At 41.3% G+C, this 21,228-nt stretch overlaps 2 protein-coding genes across 5 annotated transcripts in view; both read left to right on the forward strand.

Moving 5' to 3' along the window:
• Positions 1-9,626, forward strand: part of TTC26 (tetratricopeptide repeat domain 26) — a 39,459-nt gene extending 29,833 nt beyond the window's left edge. For all 3 annotated transcript variants that reach the window (XM_043872870.1, XM_043872872.1, XM_043872871.1), the window contains 5 exons: positions 9-92; positions 1,590-1,659; positions 2,443-2,549; positions 5,781-5,914; positions 7,326-9,626. In XM_043872870.1, coding sequence (XP_043728805.1) covers positions 9-92; positions 1,590-1,659; positions 2,443-2,549; positions 5,781-5,914; positions 7,326-7,437 — 507 coding nt within the window. In that variant the 3' untranslated portion in view covers positions 7,438-9,626. The remainder of the gene's footprint in view (positions 1-8; positions 93-1,589; positions 1,660-2,442; positions 2,550-5,780; positions 5,915-7,325) is intronic.
• A 10,346-nt stretch (positions 9,627-19,972) lies between these two features.
• UBN2 (ubinuclein 2) overlaps positions 19,973-21,228 on the forward strand; it is a 79,645-nt gene continuing 78,389 nt past the window's right edge. For both annotated transcript variants that reach the window (XM_043871897.1, XM_043871898.1), the window contains exon 1: positions 19,973-20,683. In XM_043871897.1, coding sequence (XP_043727832.1) covers positions 20,213-20,683 — 471 coding nt within the window. In that variant the 5' untranslated portion in view covers positions 19,973-20,212. The remainder of the gene's footprint in view (positions 20,684-21,228) is intronic.

The following is a 21,228-nucleotide window of genomic DNA, read 5'->3' on the forward strand; positions in this document are numbered from 1 at the left end:
TTTTTCAGAGTTACTTCTATAATGATGACATCTTTAACTTTAATTATGCCCAAGCCAAAGCTGCAACTGGCAATACCAGTGAGGGTGAAGAGGTAGGTACCTGCTTTTGAAGACTTTTGAATGATTCTATCTAAAAACATTATCTTTTTCTCACTGAAATACATGTTTAAAGCTAAAGGATTATTGAAAGTTCCATTGTTCTTAGGTTACATTAAAAAGTACAATATAAATAAATATATAGATTTTATGACCACATTCATGTTTTCCTTTTTTGGATAAATTTTATGGGGCTTCTCAGGTTGTGCTAGTGATAAAGAACCCTCCTGTCAGTGCAGGAGACATAAGAGATGCTGGTTTCGATCCCTGGGTGGGGAAGATCCCCTGGAGAAGGAAATGACAACCCACTCCAGTATTCTTGCCTGGAAAGTCCCATGGACAGAGGAGCCTGGTGAGCTACAGTCCATATTGAGAGACATACACATATAGCCACATTCATGTTTTCCTTTTTTGGATAAATTTTATAAAGACATAACATACCTGGAGAAAAGTATACAAATCAAAGTACACAGCTTGATGAATTTTTAAAGTGAACATACCCAAATAGTCAGCACCCAGATCATAAAATAGAATTTTATCATAAGCTGGGGAACCCTGTCATCCCCTTTTGGAGTCAGTCAGTCCCTTTCCCACAAGGCTAACCACTATCTTGATTTCTAACTCCATAGATTGATTATCCAAATGATTCAAAATGTTTCAGTTGAGTTACTTAATTCAGTTTTTTTATTATTCAACAAATGACTCAACTTATTATTGTTGAAATTCTAAGTGTTTTACAATTTCCATTGTGTTTAGAAATGATCTTTTCATTATCTTTAACTGTGAGTTATTTTAAAACATTTTTCATGATTTTCAAGTATGTACGTTAACTTTTCCAGGTTTTTTTTTTAATTAATATATTTTTTATTGAAGGATAATTGCTTTACAGAATTTTGCTGTTTTCAGTCAAACCTCAGCATGAATCAGGAGGGGAAATATATATATCCAGGTTATTTTGATTTCTAACTTAATTGTAATGTGGTCATCGAGTGTGGTCTGTATAACACGGATTCTTTAAAATCTGTTAAGACTTGCTTTATTGCCCAGTAGCACGTGCAGTTGTTAATTATTCTATTCAAATCTTCTATATCCTTACCAACCTCATGTCACCTTGTGATTATCAATAACTGAGTGCTCATCCTGAGTCACTTTGCAATCCCATGGACTGCAGCCCATGTTCCTCTGTTCATGGGATTCTCCAGGCAAGAATAATGGAGTGGGCTGCCATTTTCTTCTCCAGGAGATCTTCCCGACCCAGGAATCAAACCCAGGTCTCCTGCATTTCAGGCAGATACTTTACTGACTGAGCTACGAGGGAAGCCTCAATAACTGAGAGAAATGTGTTAAAATCACCACGATTTTATCCCTCACTTTTCTTAGCAGCCTGTGTAGAATTTGGTCATTACAATGCTCATTAGCCTAAGGCAAGCTGCTGTGGATATTTTTACTGTAAAAGCATCTGTATGTTTGTTCCCTTTTCCCTCCTCTTACAGGTTTTCCTTTTAATCCAAAGTGAGAAGATGAAAAATGACTACATTTACCTCAGTTGGTTAGCTCGGTGCTGTGAGTTCTTCTTTTAAACATTATAGAGGAATCTTCCTTTTATTGAGTGTTTTCTAATTTTGTTTTGTAGAGTGGTTAAACTCTGAGATTGTGTTGTTAATGCTATTCAGTAAAGGTGGCCATGTGTACGTATTTATATAAGTGTGCCCTGGGGTTAGTTCTTCCATATGACAGTGACCTAGCACCAACAGTCCTAAAAGATGCCAAGTTCTTTCTTTAGTGTGTTCCAGCTTCCAGAGTCTCAGTTTACTTTGCTTTTTTTTTTTTTACTAAATGATATTATGTTAATTTTACCTTTTCACTATGGTGCAGGCCTGAAAAGTAGTAAATGTCAAAAACATAATTTTTGTGTGCACAATATATATATATATGTATATAGCCTATCATCTCTGTCTGTCTTTCTCTCTCTCCAGTGTTGTTTGTTTCTTTTTTCACTTGGACTTAAAATGTTCAGTAGGTTTTTGATGTCTTAGGAAAATTTTAGCAATTAGATCTTCTAAGTGAGGCTGAAGCTGTATGGGTGGGATTGAATGAATGATAGATGACTTTTTAAGCATATGAGCAAAGTGAGAACTACTGAAAATCAAGTATTTTAAGCACTGTATGTAGAGTCCTGATGGGAAACCAGCTTAATGCCAACATTGCAAGCTTTTCATGTAAAATGTTCACTGTTTTCTATTACTTAGTATGTTTCTAACATAAAAGCAAATCCATAGACTAGCAAGATGCAGAAGTGTACTGCTTGTACATTTAGAAAACATAAATCTTTGTTTCTCTTTGTAGACATTATGAATAAGAAGCCAAGACTAGCCTGGGAGCTTTATCTCAAGATGGAAACCTCTGGCGAGTCCTTTAGCCTCCTACAACTCATTGCTAATGACTGCTACAAGGTGAGTCTGAGTGAAATCTAAGGGGAAAGTGAAGATAATTATCACATTGGTGCATTGACTAAATGTTAGGGGAAAGTGTCCTGGAGACTAAATGGTCATAGGTGAGAGAATTCACATAGTGATATCAGAAATGTCATCCCTTTTATAGATGAACTAAACTCGAGATAGGCAGGATTTTATGTGTATATAAAATACGTATACATATAAATGAAATGTGAAAATAATGTGTACAGAAATAGTGGTTTAGAGAGGAGGTTTTAGATTTCTAAAGGCTATGCCTCTTTAGGTATCATGTAGGTAGAGATATTCATCAGGCAGTTGGAAGTTTGGTTCTGAAGCTCAAGAATGATGGCCTCTGGACTTCCCTGATGGTCCAGTGGTTATGAATGTGCCTGCCAGTGCAGAGGACATGGATTCGATCCTGGTCTGGGAAGACTTCACATCTGCGGGGCAGCCAAGCCCAGGTGCCACCACTACTGACCCTACCTGCTAAAACAGCTGAAGCCAGCTTGCCCTAGAGCCAGTGTTCCACAACGGGAGGAGCCATCTCAGTGAGAAACCGGCACACTGCAACTAGAGAGTAGCCCCTGCTCATGCATAGCAGTGGGGACCCAATCCAGCCAAAAATAAATACATTAGAAAAAAAGAACAGTGTCCTCTGACACTGAGAGACAGATTTGGAGAAATCACCACTTCAATAGTAATAGATGCCCTGAAAAACAGTGAAATTTCCCAGATAAGGGAGTCAAGTAAGAAGAATAAAGAGTTGCAAACCAAACCTTTGGGAAACGTTGGTGCAAATAGTGGACAGGAAGGACAAAGGAACCAGAAAAAGTGGAGTCAGACTTAGTAAAAGAGGAGCTTTGTGTGTGTGTGTGTGTGTGTAGGGAGTTGGAAAGACAGGGAAGAGTTTGGGGCCCTATCCTATAGATTAAAAGCTTTTTACAAAACTAACCTCAAATTCTGAAAACTATTTGGGGACTATTTCTTCCTGTTCAAAAGACAGGAAAACATTAGGTAAAGAGAGTCTAGTATCAACTTAATCAATAATAGCTCATTAAAAAAAACTCTTTAAAAAACTGATATATGATTTCATATATATATATACACATATATATGTATATATATATATATATATATAAAACATTCTTGAAATGACAAAATTATAGAGCTGTAGAAAAAATTGATGATTGCTAGAGGTTAGGAATGGTCAGCTGGGAGGAGAGTACAGCTTTGTGGTGATGGAATAGTTCTGTCTTGATAGGGGTGGTGGTTACATGAGTCTGACACATTTGATGAAATAACAAAAGTGCACACATACATTGTAGTGATGTCAGTTTCCTGGGTTTGATGTTCCATGGGACCACCATGGGATCAAAAAGGCTTTAGCAAATGACCCAACTAGGGCTATATCCAACAATATAGATAAATTGTAAAAACATATACAAAGCCACAAAAGAATATTTACAGCATTATTTCATATAGTTAACGTACTAAGAGGCAGCATTCAATTATGTTGTCTAAACGTATATACAAAGCTGATACAACTATACAGTCAAAGAACTGATGACCGTAAGAGTCAGACTAGTAGTTACTGAAAATAGGGGGAAAGAGGGCTGTGGTATAGAAGTGAGACACAGCTTTGGTTTTGCTGTCCATGTTTTGTTTCTTGACATGGGTGGTAGTTACACGTGTATTGACATTATAGTCATTAAACTGTGCATGTATGTTTCTCACATCATTTGGTGTGTTTCTTTACAAAATAAATAAATATATATATATATACTTTAGGTGAATATAGGAAGAAGGATTAGCCTTGAAAAGGAATAAGAACACTTCTTTCTGTGAGATAGGCAGAGTAATGAAGTATAATTTGAAGGGAAGGCAGGAAAGTTGTGTCTTCCCTATGAAGTAGAGAAAAAAGCTAAGCTAAGAATGCAATAGAGATCTTAAGGAAATTGGCAAAGGTTTAAAACAACAGTTTATGGAAAAGGAGAAGTAATTAAACCACACTAAGTAAGGGAGGATTTCCCAGCAACTTGAAGACTTCAGTGAAATTGGTAACCCTATACATTTATGAGACTGCAGCCATGAAATTAAAAGATGCTTGCTCTTTGGAAGAAAAGCTATGACAGACCTAGACAGCATATTAAAAAGCAGAGACAGCACTTTGCCGACAAAGGTCCTTATGGTTTTTCCAGTAGCCATGTACGGATGTGAGAGTTGGACCATGAAGAAGGCTGAGCCCCAAAGAATCGATGCTTTTGAACTGTGATACTGGAGAAGACTCTTGAGAGTTCCTTGGTCTGCAAGGAGATCAAACCAGTCAATCCTAAGGGAAATCAACCCTGAATAGTCATTGGAAGGACTGATGCTGAAGCTGAAGCTCCAATACTTTGGCCACTTCATGCGAAGAGCTGACTCTTCGGAAAAGACTCTGATGGTGGGAAAGATTGAGAACAAGAGGAGAAGGGGGTGACAAAGGATGAGATGGTTGGATGGCATCACTGACTCAATGGACATGAATTTGAGCAAACTCCAGGAGCAAGTGAAAGACAGAGAAGCCTGGTGTGTTGCAGTCCATAGGGTCACAAAGAGTTGGACAGGACTTAGCGACTGAACAACAACAACATCTAAGCAAAATTTAATGATAGCATACTGTACAAGGCCATGGAAGTGTAGTGTGTTTGGGAGAGAAGTTTGTCAAAATGAATTAAATATTTAAGAGGTTTGCTATTTAGGAGTCAGTATACATCTAGGCATTCTGAGATGACAGGGCCAAGGTCAGGGAAAGACCATCCTCTTGGGTGAAACATGATCAAATTAGCAGAAAATGAATGAAAGTAGTCATCTATAGAATGCATTGAGAAAACTTAAAAAGTAACCAGTTCGGATCAGTCATCGGTGTTTATCCTCAAAAATAGAATATAATTAGAAGAAATGACAAATGTGTTGATTATAGCATAACTTGACTATATGTAGAAGAAATGTTGTATTGCTGAAAACTTGATGAAGGTAAGAGGATTTAAATGGAACCCATGTATAAAAACTGTGATTTCCCTTCTTGTTTTAATAAGGAATAGAAGTTAATTTGCTAACTAAGAATGTTGTGATTACCCAAGCACTTGTTTTATGTACTATATAGTTCTGTTTCATGGTATCTTTACATTTAGTTTCATTCCGTGGGATCTTTTGACTATAAGTATTACCACAATACTTTCTTTTATTCAGATGGGCCAGTTTTACTATTCAGCCAAAGCATTTGATGTCTTAGAGAGGCTGGACCCCAACCCTGAATACTGGGAAGGCAAGCGGGGTGCCTGTGTGGGCATATTCCAGATGATCTTGGCTGGGAGGGAACCCAAGTAAGTAGACAGACAAGAGACACTATTCTGTGCACTTGCCGCTTTCCTGGGGGGTGACAATTGTTTTCCTGGGTAACGTCCTCTGAAAACTAAAAATTAATAATGACGTTTTAGAATGATGAATGAAAATTTAAGTTTTATACTGCCATTTTCACAAGCAATGTCCTTTTCAATCTCTACTGCTCTTTTCTTTGCCTGTTGGTTTTTTTCTTGTGTCTCTTAGTTTAGACCTCAAAGAATTAGAAATGGAGTGAGTGTGGTTAAAAATTAATTTTTTTTTTCCTTCTCGTATTTCAGGAAATATTGAGACATTAGACCACACAAAATTACATGGCATATAGTTCCATTTGTAATAAAAGTTAAACTACTGAAAACTAAATTCCATTTTCTGAAAGTAACTTGTTTGGAATGTATTTGTTACTGACATATGATAGAAGATAATGACTATTTTATAAGTAAATAATCTATCAAAAATTAGTTCCTACCTTGTATATATTTCTAGTACTATTAAAAGTTTAAAAGAATTTGGGTAGTTGAAAGAAGATACTTTGGAGAGGGAAATGGCAACCCATTCCAGTATTCTTGCCTGGAAAAGTCCATGGACAGAGGAGCCTGGCGGGCTGCAGTCCATGGGATCACATGACTGAGCATGTGTGCACGAGGGTGGAGGGAGATGAGTTGGTAGCAATAAAGTGGCAGAACTAAAAAAAAAAAAAAGATACTTGAGGGAAGAAGGAGAAAATATGAGAGAACCCTTAGGGAAGAGGATCAGTAGGCAGTCATTTATATATATGATGATGTAACAGGGAAGATTTAGTATGTATTACTTAAAACATGAGTTTTAATTTTAATTAAATTTAAATTAGTTAGATATAAATACTGCATATTTGCCAAATCTTGGTCCTTAACTTTCCCCTCTTCTGTATTTATTAATGTGTCACTTTTCTTGAAGAGATCCTATACCCCGGCTTTCTGACATTTTCCATTTATGGCAGTGACACCCAGTTTGGGGTGATTACCACATTAAACAAAGGAGAAGTCTGGGACTCAGTCAAGTTAAGTGACCTGTTAGCACAGAGCTAGAATTTGAACCCAGCTCCTTAATACACACTTTCTATTCTGTCCTACAGAATAACCATAGAAACAGAAATATTTATGTCAGAATAGACAAAGAAAACATATGTGTATATGTGTGTGTGCACGCAAACAAGGAAAACAAATTGGTGAGGAGTTCACAGAATTTCCATTTTACTATGGCACCGTAAAAATAGAAAGCTAGGAAGTCTGTGATTGGTTTATGAAAACTCAGGAAAAGAGTAGGCAGATATGCCTGCTAGTAGGATGTGAAGAACTGTCACAAGTTATTTTAGCTGTTAATTTGCATTCTTGTCCTTTCACACCGTTTCCTCAGAGAGACCCTTCGAGAAGTGCTCCACTTACTGAGAAGCACGGGTAACACGCAAGTCGAGTACATCATCCGGATCATGAAGAAATGGGCCAAAGAAAACAGAGTGCCTGTCTAAAACAGCCCCCAAGTCCTCCGGAACCCATCACCACTCTGACATAAAATTGGAGATCGTTTCCCTCAAGTTTATGTGAGAGACAGGGCTCTGTTGATTGACATCTCCTTCCTTGGTCTCCAAGCCTCCAGATCAGTGACTGGCTAGCTTAGACCAAGCGTCCTGACTGAATTAAGAGCTGTAGTCTGGGCTGTGGCTCCCACGTGATCCCACGAGCAATAAGACTTTGGACTTGTCCAGTGCCTTTATTCTAAAAATACTCAGAGCACTCTTATGTAATTTACTGACTTTAAGGAGAATGACATAAACTTTTTTTATTTATTAGCATTCCATGGCATTTTCTCCAAGTTGCAATAACAGATGCCTTTACTGCTCAAGGGTCACATCATTTCTGTCATCTTAATTTTAGCCATCTGTGTACATGATACTGTGTTACTGGGGAAATCCATAAAAAGTTTTGTAATGCATCTCTGAATCTTAGGAGAGCAGAAGTTATAAATAGCTACATGGTTCTAAGAATGGCAGTAAGACCCTTTATCAAACTGTCCAGGCATTCATAGATAATAGACATAGTTGAATTGTTGATGATAATAACATGTTACAGAAGAGTAACATGTATATTGCAGTTTTTAAAAGGTGAGTTCTATGTGAAGAAAATCTGTGTGGGACATTTTAAAGATATTCAGGAAACAAAGTATATAGGTCTCATCAGTCACTTCTCCATTATATTTTAGGTAATCTTACAGGTTATGTATTCCTTCCTATATCTCACTAAGTAAACATCAATTTTTGAAAGTAGGGCCCCAGAGATTATTTTATTTATTAATGTAATGATAATAGAATATGAATCATGTAAAGTTCTTTGAGGGATTCCCTAATGGCTGGACTTTGTCCTAAGCCATATTCCAGCCCAATGTTGCTGAGCTCTCGCAACACAACTTACACAACTGAGCATTTTTAGGCTCACAACCTATTTTCAGAAGATAGAGCTAGACGTTTTATGTACCAAGTTACTTTGTTTCTGTATTACATACTTTGTTTCTACTAGTTGAAGGTACCAGCATTACAGATACAGAAAGTGCAGAGCCATTCCTACCCAGCGGGAGAACTCAAAGTCACAAGTCCTTGAAGCACTAAAGACAAGAATTCCTATAAGCACTGTGTCAGGTTTTCCACCACCCGCCCCAGCATCCACTGTGGACGAAGGAGTTGTGTAGGATGGAGATGGGAACATGGCGGGAGTCGGTGCAGCGGAGGTGAGAAGATCAGTGATGGCAGAGGGTTTTGCCTTCTGGACGATTATGAGGGTTCTCCCATCTCCACTCAGGAAAATGGCCAGTTCTCCAGTCTTTTGTTAGACCCAGATCTAATCAAGTCAAAGCACAAATCAAAATAAACTGGTCCAAATAGCTGAGTTTTGAAAACAAAATTACACCACCATTTTTTATATACAAAAGCTGTTGACTGTTTCTGTTTTTTCACTCGTTGGTTCTCAGTATCTAAGTTACTAGGTGGATCAGATCTGGACAGAACCTGCCATAATCTTTAGAATCCTTGTGATTCTTACTTACCTCACTCAAAATATTAGGAAACGTGACAGTAGAAAAAGATGTATGGACCTCTTCAGTGGTTCTTGCAGATGAAATTTGTCTTCCAGTTAGTTGCTATTATTTTCAAATTTCCTATACTTGGAAAGCTTTTCCATGGATGGCAATTTACTTTTAAATGAGCTCTTGTTGATCTTCACACTCCAGCTTCTCCCTGCCATTTTTCTGTCTCCTGGAAAAAACAGATATTCCAAAAAGAGCAATTTCCAGAATTTCAGATTAACTTTTTAAAAAGTTTTTTATCTATAGAACTGACCCCCCCCCCCGCCCCCGCCACAATACCCCATAGAGACTAGTTTAAGAGAGATACTACCCAATTCTGTTATTAAGGATAGCTACTTCTGAAGCAGCTTGGCCCTTTGGCGGGGCCTGAAGATTGCAAAGCAGTGTTGCATGGAGAAGAGAGGGTCCAGGCTTGGGAATGCAGTGGTAACGTGTACAATTCATAGCATCAGTGTGCTCCTTACACTCTGCAGCAGAGACTACTTGCAAACGGAAAAAATGTTATTTTTATACTTCAAAAGAATTGTTATGTTCCACTGTAACGTATTTAAATTAAAGCTTATTATTTGGTTATTTATAGTATTCTGTTAAGTGTGGTGAGTATGGGCGGTGGGTTTATAATGTGCCTTCTCCTCTTTCTTTGCTGACCTCAGAGTGAAGGGGGAAACACCAAGTTTTACTCGCCACAAGTTACTCTTTCTGAGAGGAAAATAGACAGCCCTTAAGAAGCCTTGTCCATGTGAAGTAATTAGCCTCCAACTAATAAAAAATTAAAAAAAAAAAAAAAAAAAGAAGCCTTGTCCACTAAGGCTTGTATTTCCTGCTTAGCCATGTTAGGTTGGGCTCTCTATTATGTCACAGTGCATTCCAGAAGTTCGTTATACAATGTTAACGAACGTTACACAACACTATACAAGTCTCATGTGTAGAAAGCTTCCAAATACTTGACTGAATAATTAAACATAGTAAGTGGAAGAGCAGGGTACTTGTAAGATCTGACCTCATGTATTCTTGTTCCCATCTAATTTTTCTTTTTTTTCTTTTGAACTTTTTATTTTGTACTGGGATATAGCCAACTGACAATGCTGCGATAGTTTCAGGTGAACCGTGAAGGGACTCAGACGTGCATATACATGTATCCGTTCTCCCCCAAACCCTCCTCCCATCCAGGCTGCCACATAACATTGAGCAGAGTTCCCTATGCTGTACAATGGGTTCTTGTTAGTTATCCATTTTAAATATAGCAGTAATTGTTTTCTGGTGTGCCAAGTATATACTGGGCTTCCCTGGTGGCTTGGACGGTAAAGAATTCACCTGCAATGTGGGAGACCTGGGTCTGATCCTTGGGTTGGGAAGATCGCCCAGAGGAGGGCATGGTAACCCACTCCAGTATTCTTCCCTGGAGAATCCCCATGGACAGAGAAGCCTGGCGAACTACAGTCCATGAGGTTGCAAAGAGTCAGACATGACTGAATAACGAAGCACAGCATAACGCAGCAAGCATATACTAGGTTCTAGAGATGCAGAGAGAAGTAACGCACAATCCTGATCCTTAAGAAACTCAGTCTAAGAGTACACCCACCAAAACACAGTAACGGGATTGTTGCCTCAATAGGAACAAGCTGCTGAGAGATAAAATAAGGCAGTGGGAATGTTTGTATCCATGTATAGGGGACACCTCCTTCCCCATTTGGGAGAAGCAACCAGAATGGACCCTGGAACTCAACAGCTTCCAAGGCGCCCAGACCTCTGCCACATATGCAGCACATGCAGCATACATCCAAGTACACAGAAGCCAAAGGACTGCTTTCCTTCTTTATGGCTTGATACACTTAAAAAGTTTCAAGCTAGTGGGCACTAAATCACAATAGTTATATCTACTTTCTAATAACAAAAATGAATTTGTGATTTACTTTTGTTGTTGTCATTCAGTCACTAAGTTGTATATGACTCTGAGACCCCATGGACTGCAGCACACCTGGCTTCTCTGTCCTTCACTACCTCCTGGACTTTGTTCAGACTCACATCCATTGAGTTGGTGATGCCATCCAACCATCTCATCCTCTTTCGTCCCCTTCTCCTCCTGCCTTCAACCTTTTCCAGCATTAGAGTCTTTTCCAGTGAGTCGGATCTTTGCATCAGGTGGCCAAAGGATTGGAGCCTCAGCTTCAGCATCAGTCTTCCAATGACTGTTGAGGGTTGATCTCCTTTAGGACTGACTGATTTGATCTCCTTGCTGTCCAAGGGACTCTCAAGAGTCTTCTCTAGCGCCACAGTTCAAAAGCGTCAATTCTTCAGCACTCAGCCTTCTTTATGGATTGAGTCTCACATCCATACATGACTACTGGAGAAACTATAGCTTTGAGTATACGGATCTTTGTTGACAAAGTGAAGTCTGCTTTTTAATACACTGTCTAGGTTTATCATAGCCTTTCTTCCAAGCAGCAAGCATCTTTTAATTTCATGACTGCAGTCACTGTCCACAGTGATTTTGGAACCCAAGAAAAGAAAATCAGTCACGGTTTTCAGTTATTCCCTTCTATTTGCCATGAGGTGATGGGACCAGATGCTATGATCTTAGTTTTTACTAATTTTAGTGATTTACTAGTTCCTGTATTTATGACTCTCTTAATATGATTTAGATAAATAGTCATCTTTCTTCTTCATCCTGTAAAATACTTCTCAGGTTTGTATGTATTTTATGATAATGTTCAAACAGTCATCTGCTTTTTTAGAGATGCTCTCAGAAAAGCAGAGCTAGAGACCTGATGATGTGCCCACAACCTACCTCAACTCTGGAGGAATATGTGACGTTATGAGGCAGCCACAGCCCAAGAGGATGTGTGTGCACAATCAGCTGATGCATGTGTATTGACTGTGTAGTGTATAGACAACCTTGCACACTTTCTGCATCAAACCCCTTCCTTGAAATAAAGTCTAGATGCCAAATACTGAAGGACTGCCTTGGTGGTTGGGGGAAAAAGAGAAAAGGAAGCAGACACAGCAGCCCCACCACTCAGGCTACCGAACAAGGCAACACAGTTTACAAACTTCAGATATAGGAAAGCAGGAGGCTGCTAGGTGAACCTCAGGAGAGAGGGCAGTGGGAAACACAGATGTGAGCACCCATACTGCAAATTACAGAAGCATTTGATTTAATTCACCTTTGTGTGTGTGTGTGTATTGATTCATGTATTTATTTGGTCAGTTACTTCTACTGTGTTCTAGAAACGATTTGAGATAAATTACCAAATATATACATACATACATATATATATATAACAAATAGAAGGCATTTAAGAGTAAAGGAAGAAATACCCTGGTGGTCCAGTGGTTAGGATTCTGTGCTTTCACTACGGAGAGTCTGGGTTCGATCCCTGGTCAGGGAACTGAAATCCCACAAGCCATGCAGTCTGGTTAAAAAAAGGAAGGCAAGAGTGAAGTCAATACACAAAAATACATACCAGAATTATGAAAAATGGGCCAGAAATCTACCTTCAAGCTTCCCACAAACCAAAGCAAAAAGGGAAATACAAGCAGATAAAAAACTCAATCCATCTGTGTAAATGAACTCCCTATAGGGGAAAAAAAAACACTTGGGATCTCTGTTGATGGGGTTCTGAATTGGGTTTCTGCATCATAACTTGACATAGCTTTATGCATAACAAAAACTTCAAGGGAATTCTTATTGCATCTCTAAACATGTATAAATCTTACCCACTGTGTATAAACTACACATACATACTATGTACAGTTAATTACATGAGCCCTTCCAATTTTCATTTCCTCCATAGACATATAATTATACCCTCCTTTGCTAGTTTTTAACTGAGAAGTAGCTATTAATATGGTGGAGATGAGACATGTTATTCAAGTCTTAAAAATTAAAAGTATATGTTAGGGTGAAAATGTAGGTAACAGTAACCTAAAGAATAATTGCAAGGTACTGTAAAAGCAATGAAACCATAGGCTAGTATAGCTTATATTAATACATTTACTGAGAAAATGTGACAGGGAAAAACGCTGGATGGGCCACACAGAATAGGCTACATAGGGGAAGTGCTCTTAAGATGAAACTTGAGGTACAGAATTTAACCACATAGAGAATAAGTCAATAATTATGTCCGATAAAGATAACATAAAAGAAGGCTTGACTAATATTTACAGATGTTTAATCTTAACTTTAATTGTTCCTATTTACCTACTTTCATTTATTCTTTGAGAAATGGTATGACCTTTTTTGTAAACTTTAGCTTCATACTATAACCCAGGAGTTCCACTCTTCAGTAAATGTTCAAGAGATACTCTTGGATGTCCTTGGCGGTCTTGGGGTTGAGAATCTGTTGCCAGTGCAGGGGACATGGGTTCGACCCCTGTTCTGGGAAGATTCCACATGCCATGGAGCAACTAACCCCGCATGCCACAGCGACTGACGTCCGAGCAGCTGAGCCTGCACTCTGCAACAAGGGATGCCTGTCCCGTCAGGAGACTCATGGTGTCTGACTCTTCCACTTGAGAATTCTGTTCTTGTTAGGAAACTTGTATTACCAAAAAAATTGTGGTCAGTTTCTATTTTTAATTTCATCAATAAGAAATTTGGGGAGCTTTGTTTTTTCTCTTGTCATGTAAATAGCTACCGAAGAGTTTCAATTTGCCTCTTGGGTCTGCAAAACCTAAAATGTTTACTGATTCTTTACAGAAAGAGTTCTTTGACTCCTGCCCTAGAATATTACCTTATCTTCCTCAAGTGAAACTTTCAAGCAAGGTGTGGTTGCTTGAAAAAATTGTTGGGACTTCTCTGAGCTCCCATACTACAGAATTACACTTACATGAAGTATCCAAAGCAGTCAAATTCACAGAAGCAGAAAGTTAAATAGTAGTTGCCAGAGGCAGGGAGGGAATTGTTTAATGGATATAGAGTTTCTTGTTCTTCAAGATGAAAAAGTTCTGGAGTGTACATTATATGTGGTAGTAGTGGTTTAGTCGCTAAACTGAAACTGTTATTCACTCAGTCGTGTCTGACTCTTGTGATCCCATGGACTGTGCCCACCAGGCTCCTCTGTCCATGGGATTTTCTAGGCAAGAATACTGGAGTGGGTTGTCATTTCCTTCTCCAGGGGATCTTCCCGACCTAGGAATCAAACCCGGGTCTCCTGTATTGCAGGCAGATGATATACCAACTGAGCTATGAGGAAAGCCTGTATATTATATATAAAAGTTGTTAAAAGAGTAAATCCTAAGAGTGCTCATCACAAGGAAAAGTATTTTTTTCTATTTCTTATTTTTTGTATCTATATGAGATGATGATGTTCACTAAATTTGTGGTAATTCATGATGAAGTCATATCATTATGCTACATACTGTAAATAAACTTCTACAGTGCTGCTGTACATCAACTGTGTCTCAATAAAACTAGAATATAAAGTAAATAAAACATTAAAAAGTTCTGGAGATCTGTTCCAAAACAACATGAAGATACTTCTGAACTATACACTTAAAAATGATTAAGATCGTCAATGTTATGTGATTTTTTAATCACTATTAAAAAAAGGAAAGGGATGTAAAAAGATATACCATACAAATAATAATCAAAAGCAAGCTGCAGTGTCTATATTAATAACCAGGCAAAGTAGACTTTAGCTTTCCTGGTAGCTCAGCTAGTAAAGAATCCACCTGCAAGGCAGGAGACCCTAGTTCGATTCCTGGGTCAGGAAGATCCCCTGGAGAAGGGATAGGCTCAGTTCAGTTCAGTTCAGTCGCTCAGTTGTGTCCGACTCTTCACGACCCCATGAATCACAGCATGCCAGGCCTCCCTCTCCATCACCAACTCCCGGAGTTTACTCAAACTCATGCCCATCGAGTCGGTGATGCCATCCAGCCATCTCATCCTCTGTTCTCCTCCTGCCCCCAATCCCTCCCAGCATCAAGGTCTTTTCCAATGAATCAATTGTTTGCATGAGGTGGCCAAAGTATTGGTGCTTCAGCACCAGTCCTTCCAATGAACACCCAGGACTGATCTCCTTTAAGATGGACTGGTTGGATCTCCTTGTAGTCCAAGGGACTCTCAAGAGTCTTCTCCAACACCATAGTTCAAAAGCAATTTTTCGGCGCTCAGCTTTCCTCACAGTCCAACCCACTCCAATATTCTTGGGCTTCCCTGGTGGCTCAGCTGGTAAAGAATCTGCCTGCAATGTGAGAGACCTGGGTTCAATCCCTGGGTTAGGAAGATCCCCTGGAGAAGGGATAGGTTACCCACTCCAGTATTCTGGCCTGGAGAATCCCATGGACTGTATAGTCCATGGGGTCCCAAAGATTTGGACACAACTGAGCAAATTTCACTTTCACTTCAAAGTAGACTTCAGACCAAAGAGCCCACAGAAACCACTCAAATCATTTGCCTTGTTTTTGGACTGACTGTTGATGTTGCTCCCAATATCTTAGCACCTTGAACAACTGTTCTTGACAAAAGGCTGATTTATTCTATTTGCATATATTTTTCATCGACTGCCACAAGCAAACACAGTTTAATTAACTCTCCATTGGTAAATGGCTTTCCTAGCTTGACTAACAAATGAGCCACTCAGAAAACACTGCAGCCTCATTTTCACATTTTATTTTTGTGAAGAAATTTTGCTATGATGAAATATCATTTAAAATTTTCCTGTGTTTTCAAACTTAGCTTTCCTGTGAGCTGGAAATAGTGTGAGGACTGCTTAATCTGGAAATGTGACATATTGTGTTCTTCTAGAATTATTACACTGTCATTACATAATAAGCATGAAGCTTTGACATCTAATTTGACACAAGATAATTCACACTCTACTGTGCCTTAAAGGCTCCAATATCACGGGATGAGGACTCATTGGGGTTTCTCTAACTATCAAGTTTGTAGATCCTGATTATATGTTAAAGAAAGGGGAAATGACCACAAGGTGGGTCTGCCAAGCAGCAGACCCACAATAAGCTGGACTTGGACCAGGGCTGAACTTATTACTTGGCTCCCAGACTCCAAAGCTGTACCAAAAGGGCAACGGTACATCCTGGGTCTCTGTATCAATGTCAACTAGGACTTTGGGTCTCCCAGTCCTCAGAAAAGTCAAGTATTCCTCAGTTTACTGTCATCTGAGTAAATGGCCATAGGTCCTTTTGGGCAAGGACTGTGGAAATCACAAAATGTATGTTTTTTACAGTTCTATGGTTTTGACAAACGTATACAGTCATTAGTTCAGTCGCTCAGTTGTGTCTGACTCCCTGTGACCCCATGGACTGCAGCACACCAGGTCTCCCTGTCTATCATCAACTCTCAGAGTTTACACAAACTCATGTCCATTGAGTCGGTGATGCCATCCAATCATCTCATCCTCTGTAATCCCCTTCTCCTCCCACCTTCAATCTTTCCCAGCATCAGGGTCTTTTCAAATGAGTCAGATTTTCGCATCAGGTGGCCAAAGTATTGGAGTTTCAGCTTCAGCATCAGTCCTTCCAAAGAATAAAATATGTGTGTTATATATAGATTTGTTAATATATATATATGATTTTTTTGGTATAAAAAAGCTATTTTTAAAAAAGAATACAGGGGACTTCCCTGGTGTTGTCAGTGGTTATGATTCTCTGTTTCCAGTGCAGGGGGTGTAAGTTCAATCCCTGGTTGGGGAACTAAGATTCTACATGCTGCAAGGTGCAGCCAAAATAATAATAAAATAAAAAATAGAAATAAAAAAGAATCCCAGGTTTAAGTTCATGCTCACCTGCTACGGTTGCAACCACTATTTGGAAACTGGCATGAGACCTGGGCATCTGTCCTGTGTGTCAGTGGAACTAAAAAAGATAATTACCAGAACATTGGTGACAAACAGAACTAAAGCTTATGATGGGGGAGGTCGGCACAGGTTGCAGACTAATATCCAAGAATCAAATTGATAAATGGCCTTGGACCTCTCAGTAGCAACTTTGGACGCTTTAAAACAGTGTTGCAAAGCCTTAAGAATTCTGAGGAAAAACTGTTTCCAACTAGAAACTGTCATCCAAATATGTAGTAGAACAAATGTCTTTTCAGACATGTATTTAATTTCATAATATTAGCCCCTGAGTTTTGTGCTTTACTATCTGTTCTCGTCTTTCCCCATTTTTCTATTAGGTTATTGTGTGTATGCGTGCTGTCTCTTCAGTCATGTCTGACTCTTTGCAACCGTATGGGCTGTAGCCCATCAGGCTCCTCTTATCTATGGGATTCTCCAGGCAAGAATACTGGAGTGAGGTGCCATTCCCTTCTTCAGGGGATCTTCCTGACCCAGGGATCAAACCAGCTTCTCCTGAGGCTCCTGCACGGCAAGCAGATTCTATACCACTGAGCTGCCAGGGTACTACTGTTGTTGTTTCTCCTTGATTATTATCAGGGAAATTCACCCTTCATGAAATGTGTTATAATTGTTTCTTTCCAATTTGTCTTTTGACTAAGGCTATTTTTCTTTCATAAAATTTATTTTCAAAAAACTTTAAATAGTCAAAATTATCAATCGTAATTGGAAAGGCCTTTCCTAGTGTGAGTTTTTAAAAACATCTCAGCTGATTACTTCTCAAGTTTCTTTATTTCTTTTTTTTACATTTAAAATTTTGATTCACTGTGTATTTATCCTTTTGTAAGGGGTGAGATAAAATTTTATTCTTGTCTCAGATTTGTCTCTCGCCTCTTTCCCCATCTTGCTCACTGTGCTCCAGCCACTCTGACCTTTTGTCCAACTCACCAAGCTCACTCCCTACACAGACCTTTTGCACTTGAGTTTCTTTCTCAGTGATACTCTGCCTTTGGATCTTCCCAAGACATTCTAGTCTTAAACCTTTCATTCTCAGAGAGGATTAACATAAAAAGGACTAACATGACACTGAGCTGTCTTTAAATCTACCTATTCGTGTTAATTCCGTTTGTCTTGCTATTACCAATTAAGTTTTTCCTATTTAACTCCACAAAGCAGCTGTTTTAAGCTTATTGCTAAATTCACTCTGGGGAAGACAGGGATTTGGGGACAATCCTGCTGCTCTGCCTCTAGGACAGAACATTAAGGGAAAGGCATTAAATTAAGGATCAGATTGACTTGCCCTTTCTCTATAAGCACAAGTGTAAGATTACCACACCCTGGACGGAACATTGATCCTCAACCTGAGATTTGAGAGTCTGTAAAGTTATCAAAATTGCTGTGAAGATGTTTTAGATAGTAATTATCCATTAAAAAGGTACGAGTAGCTTGATCTCAGAGGATATTTTATAGATAACAAAAATAGGATGCCTGCGCTCACAGCGGCTATGTGGGCTTCATTTGTGGCTCAGCTGGTAAAGACTCAACCTGCAATGCGGGAGAGCTGGGTTCAATCCCTGGGTTGGGAAGATCCCCTGGAGAAGGGACCAGCTACCCACTCCAGAATTCTGGCCTGGAGAATTCCATGGACTGTGACTCAGACGGTAAAGCGTCTGCCTACAATGTGGGAGAGCTGGGTTCGATCCCTGGGTCGGTAAGCTCTCCTGGAGAAGGAAATGGCAACCCACTCCAGTACTCTTGCCTGGAAAATTCCACGGACGGAGGAGCCTGGTAGGCTACAGTCCGTGCGACTTCAATGTCAAATGTCATGTCATGGTCCATGGGGTCACAAAGTGTTCGATACGACTGAGGGACTTTCACTTCACAGTGTTACAGTCAGATTACATGAGTATCTGACACATTTTTAGGTAATCTAGTATTTTAGATAAGGATATTTTGACTTTGAATGAGAATTGACTTTGACGTCTTCCCAGCTTCTTCAAATGACCCCAAAACTGGGATTCTCATATTAGCAGTTGAGAGCTGGGAGGGAACATCAGAACGATCGAGTCCAACACCATCTTTATACAATATGAAAGTAGTAATAATATGAAGGCAAAAAACCCAGAACCTACTCATAACTCGTCTGCGACATCACACTGACTCAAAGTCACCCATAGGTGTTAACACTGTTAACCTGGTTAATGGAGTTAACAGAAGGCGTGGAGGGCAAGCTCTCAGATTTGTTTTCCATTAAATGGATTATTAATCAAATGGACTGTAACCTTCATTCTTTTAAAGGTGAATTTCAATTAGTTTATGACGGGTGTGCCTGAGTCGTTTCCAACTAAGGCTCCTTTCCTACCAGAAATGGATCATCTAGCATTTCACTTTCAAGAGAGTCTCATAAAATACCAACACACTCTGTGGAGAAGAATTTTTTGGTAAACTAAACAGCTTAGACTTTATGAATGAGCCCAGAAATGTTCATTGGCTTGTTCAATTTCCCAACTGCAAAACGTTACTGGGCATTTTATGACCCTGTGACACAATCCCCGGCGCAGTCCGACCCCCCCTCCGCCCCCCTTCCCCGCCAAAAAAAGAGGAGTCGGTTTAGGAAAGGCAGGCCTGTGGGAGTCAACCTCGCGCTTTGCGCAAGGAAGCCGCAGGGTGAATCAGGTTGGAGTTAGCCATTTCCTTTTTCCCCTGACATTTCGGGCTGCCGGGGGCCTGGGCGGGCAGACACCCGTTTGCGGCCTTCTACTCTTTCCCCGCATCGGCCTTGACTAACAAACCAGCTGACAACCCCAACTCTCTAGAAGCGACAGAGAGAGAGACGACCCGGCGCCATAGCTAGGTCGGTCCCAGACACATCTCCACGCTAGCCACTGCGCGCCCCTCCGGTTTCCAGGTGCGAACAGGAAGCTTCTCGCGAACCCCCAGATCCCTCCCCTTTAGGAAGGGCGCAGACAGCGTCTCTGTTTCCATGGAAACCGATCCTGCCATGATGTCACTTCCGTTGACCTGTCTGGACTCCAGACTGTTGGGAGGAAAAGAGGAAAACTGAGCCACAGCCACGACGGTGGATGCGAGCGTCTCCTCTCTGCGCATGCGCCCGCTCAGCGGCCTGCTTCTATTTATGTGGGGGATCCAACATGGCGGCTGCGGCGACCCTGGCGATGGCGGTGGTGCCCGTCAGAACATAGTGGCGGGGAAGGGGGCACAGTCCGCACTCACGGTGGCGTCGGCGGAGACGGCTGAGGGTGGTGGAGGGAAGAAAAGCGACGGAAAGCAAAAGGAAGGGCAGGCGGGCAAACAACTCGGCGTAGAACCGAGCGCCGGCTCGAGCGAAGGCAGAGGGCCAGAACAGTGGGGATGGCGGAGCCACGCAGAGTAGCGTTTATTAGCCTGTCACCGGTGAGGCGGCGCGAGGCCGAGTTCCCGGGGGCCGAACGCGAACCCGAGTATCCTCGCGAGCCTCCCCGGCTGGAACCGCAGCCGTACCGCGAGCCGGCCCGGACGGAGCCGCCGGCCCCGCGGGAGGTTACCCCCAGGTCGGACGCGCAGCCCCCGCCGCGGGAGAAGCCGCTCCCCCAGCGCGAGGTCAGCCGCGCCGAGCCGCCCATGTCGCTGCAGCGCGAGCCCCCGAGGCCCGAGCCGCCGCCGCCGCCGCTCCCGCAGTTGCACTTGCAGCCGCCCCCGCCGCGGGAGTCGGCTTCCCGGGCCGAGCCGCAGCCGAGGCCGCCGAGGGAGACGGTGCGCCTGGAGCTGGTGCTCAAAGATCCCACCGACGAGAGCTGCGTGGAGTTCAGTTACCCGGAGCTGTTGCTGTGTGGAGAACAACGGGTACAGAAGATCCCTCCCTCATCCCCCAGACCCCGGGAGCCTCGAGACCCGTCCGCCTCCCCCCAGTGGTTTGCACCTTCCGACGCCCACCTTGCGCGTCTCGGGTCTCCGCAGAGGGTGGCTGGAAGGGGCAGGGGCCGAGCGGGTGTGCTTTCCTTTGCTCCCCTGGGTTGGCCGAGGCTCCTACCCGCTCCACCGACCGTCCTCCCCTACCTCCCGCATCCTACTCCCGCTCCGGCTCCAAACGCTGTTCGGATCTGGCTTTCCCCTGCACCTTTCGAAACCTCAGGTTTCCTCTCTGCCTTCTACAGAAAAAACCTGGGGGCCCTGCAAGTTGCGTTGTTAGGTTTTGCTTGCGGACCTCTAGCAGTCGTTTCGGTAGAAAGGAAGAGAAAACCTGGGGGACACGCCCCCCAGTGTGAAGCAGAGACATTGTGTAACCCCTCCAGGATCATCCTCACCTTCGTCGCTGTTTGTTGTGGGCGCTGAGATGTGCTTCTGAGCGTGGGGTATTTTTCTTAATTGAAGGGGATTTTAAAGTAATC

The sequence above is a fragment of the Cervus elaphus genome, chromosome 18, assembly GCF_910594005.1.
Source record: "Cervus elaphus chromosome 18, mCerEla1.1, whole genome shotgun sequence".
Lineage (NCBI taxonomy): Eukaryota > Metazoa > Chordata > Mammalia > Artiodactyla > Cervidae > Cervus > Cervus elaphus.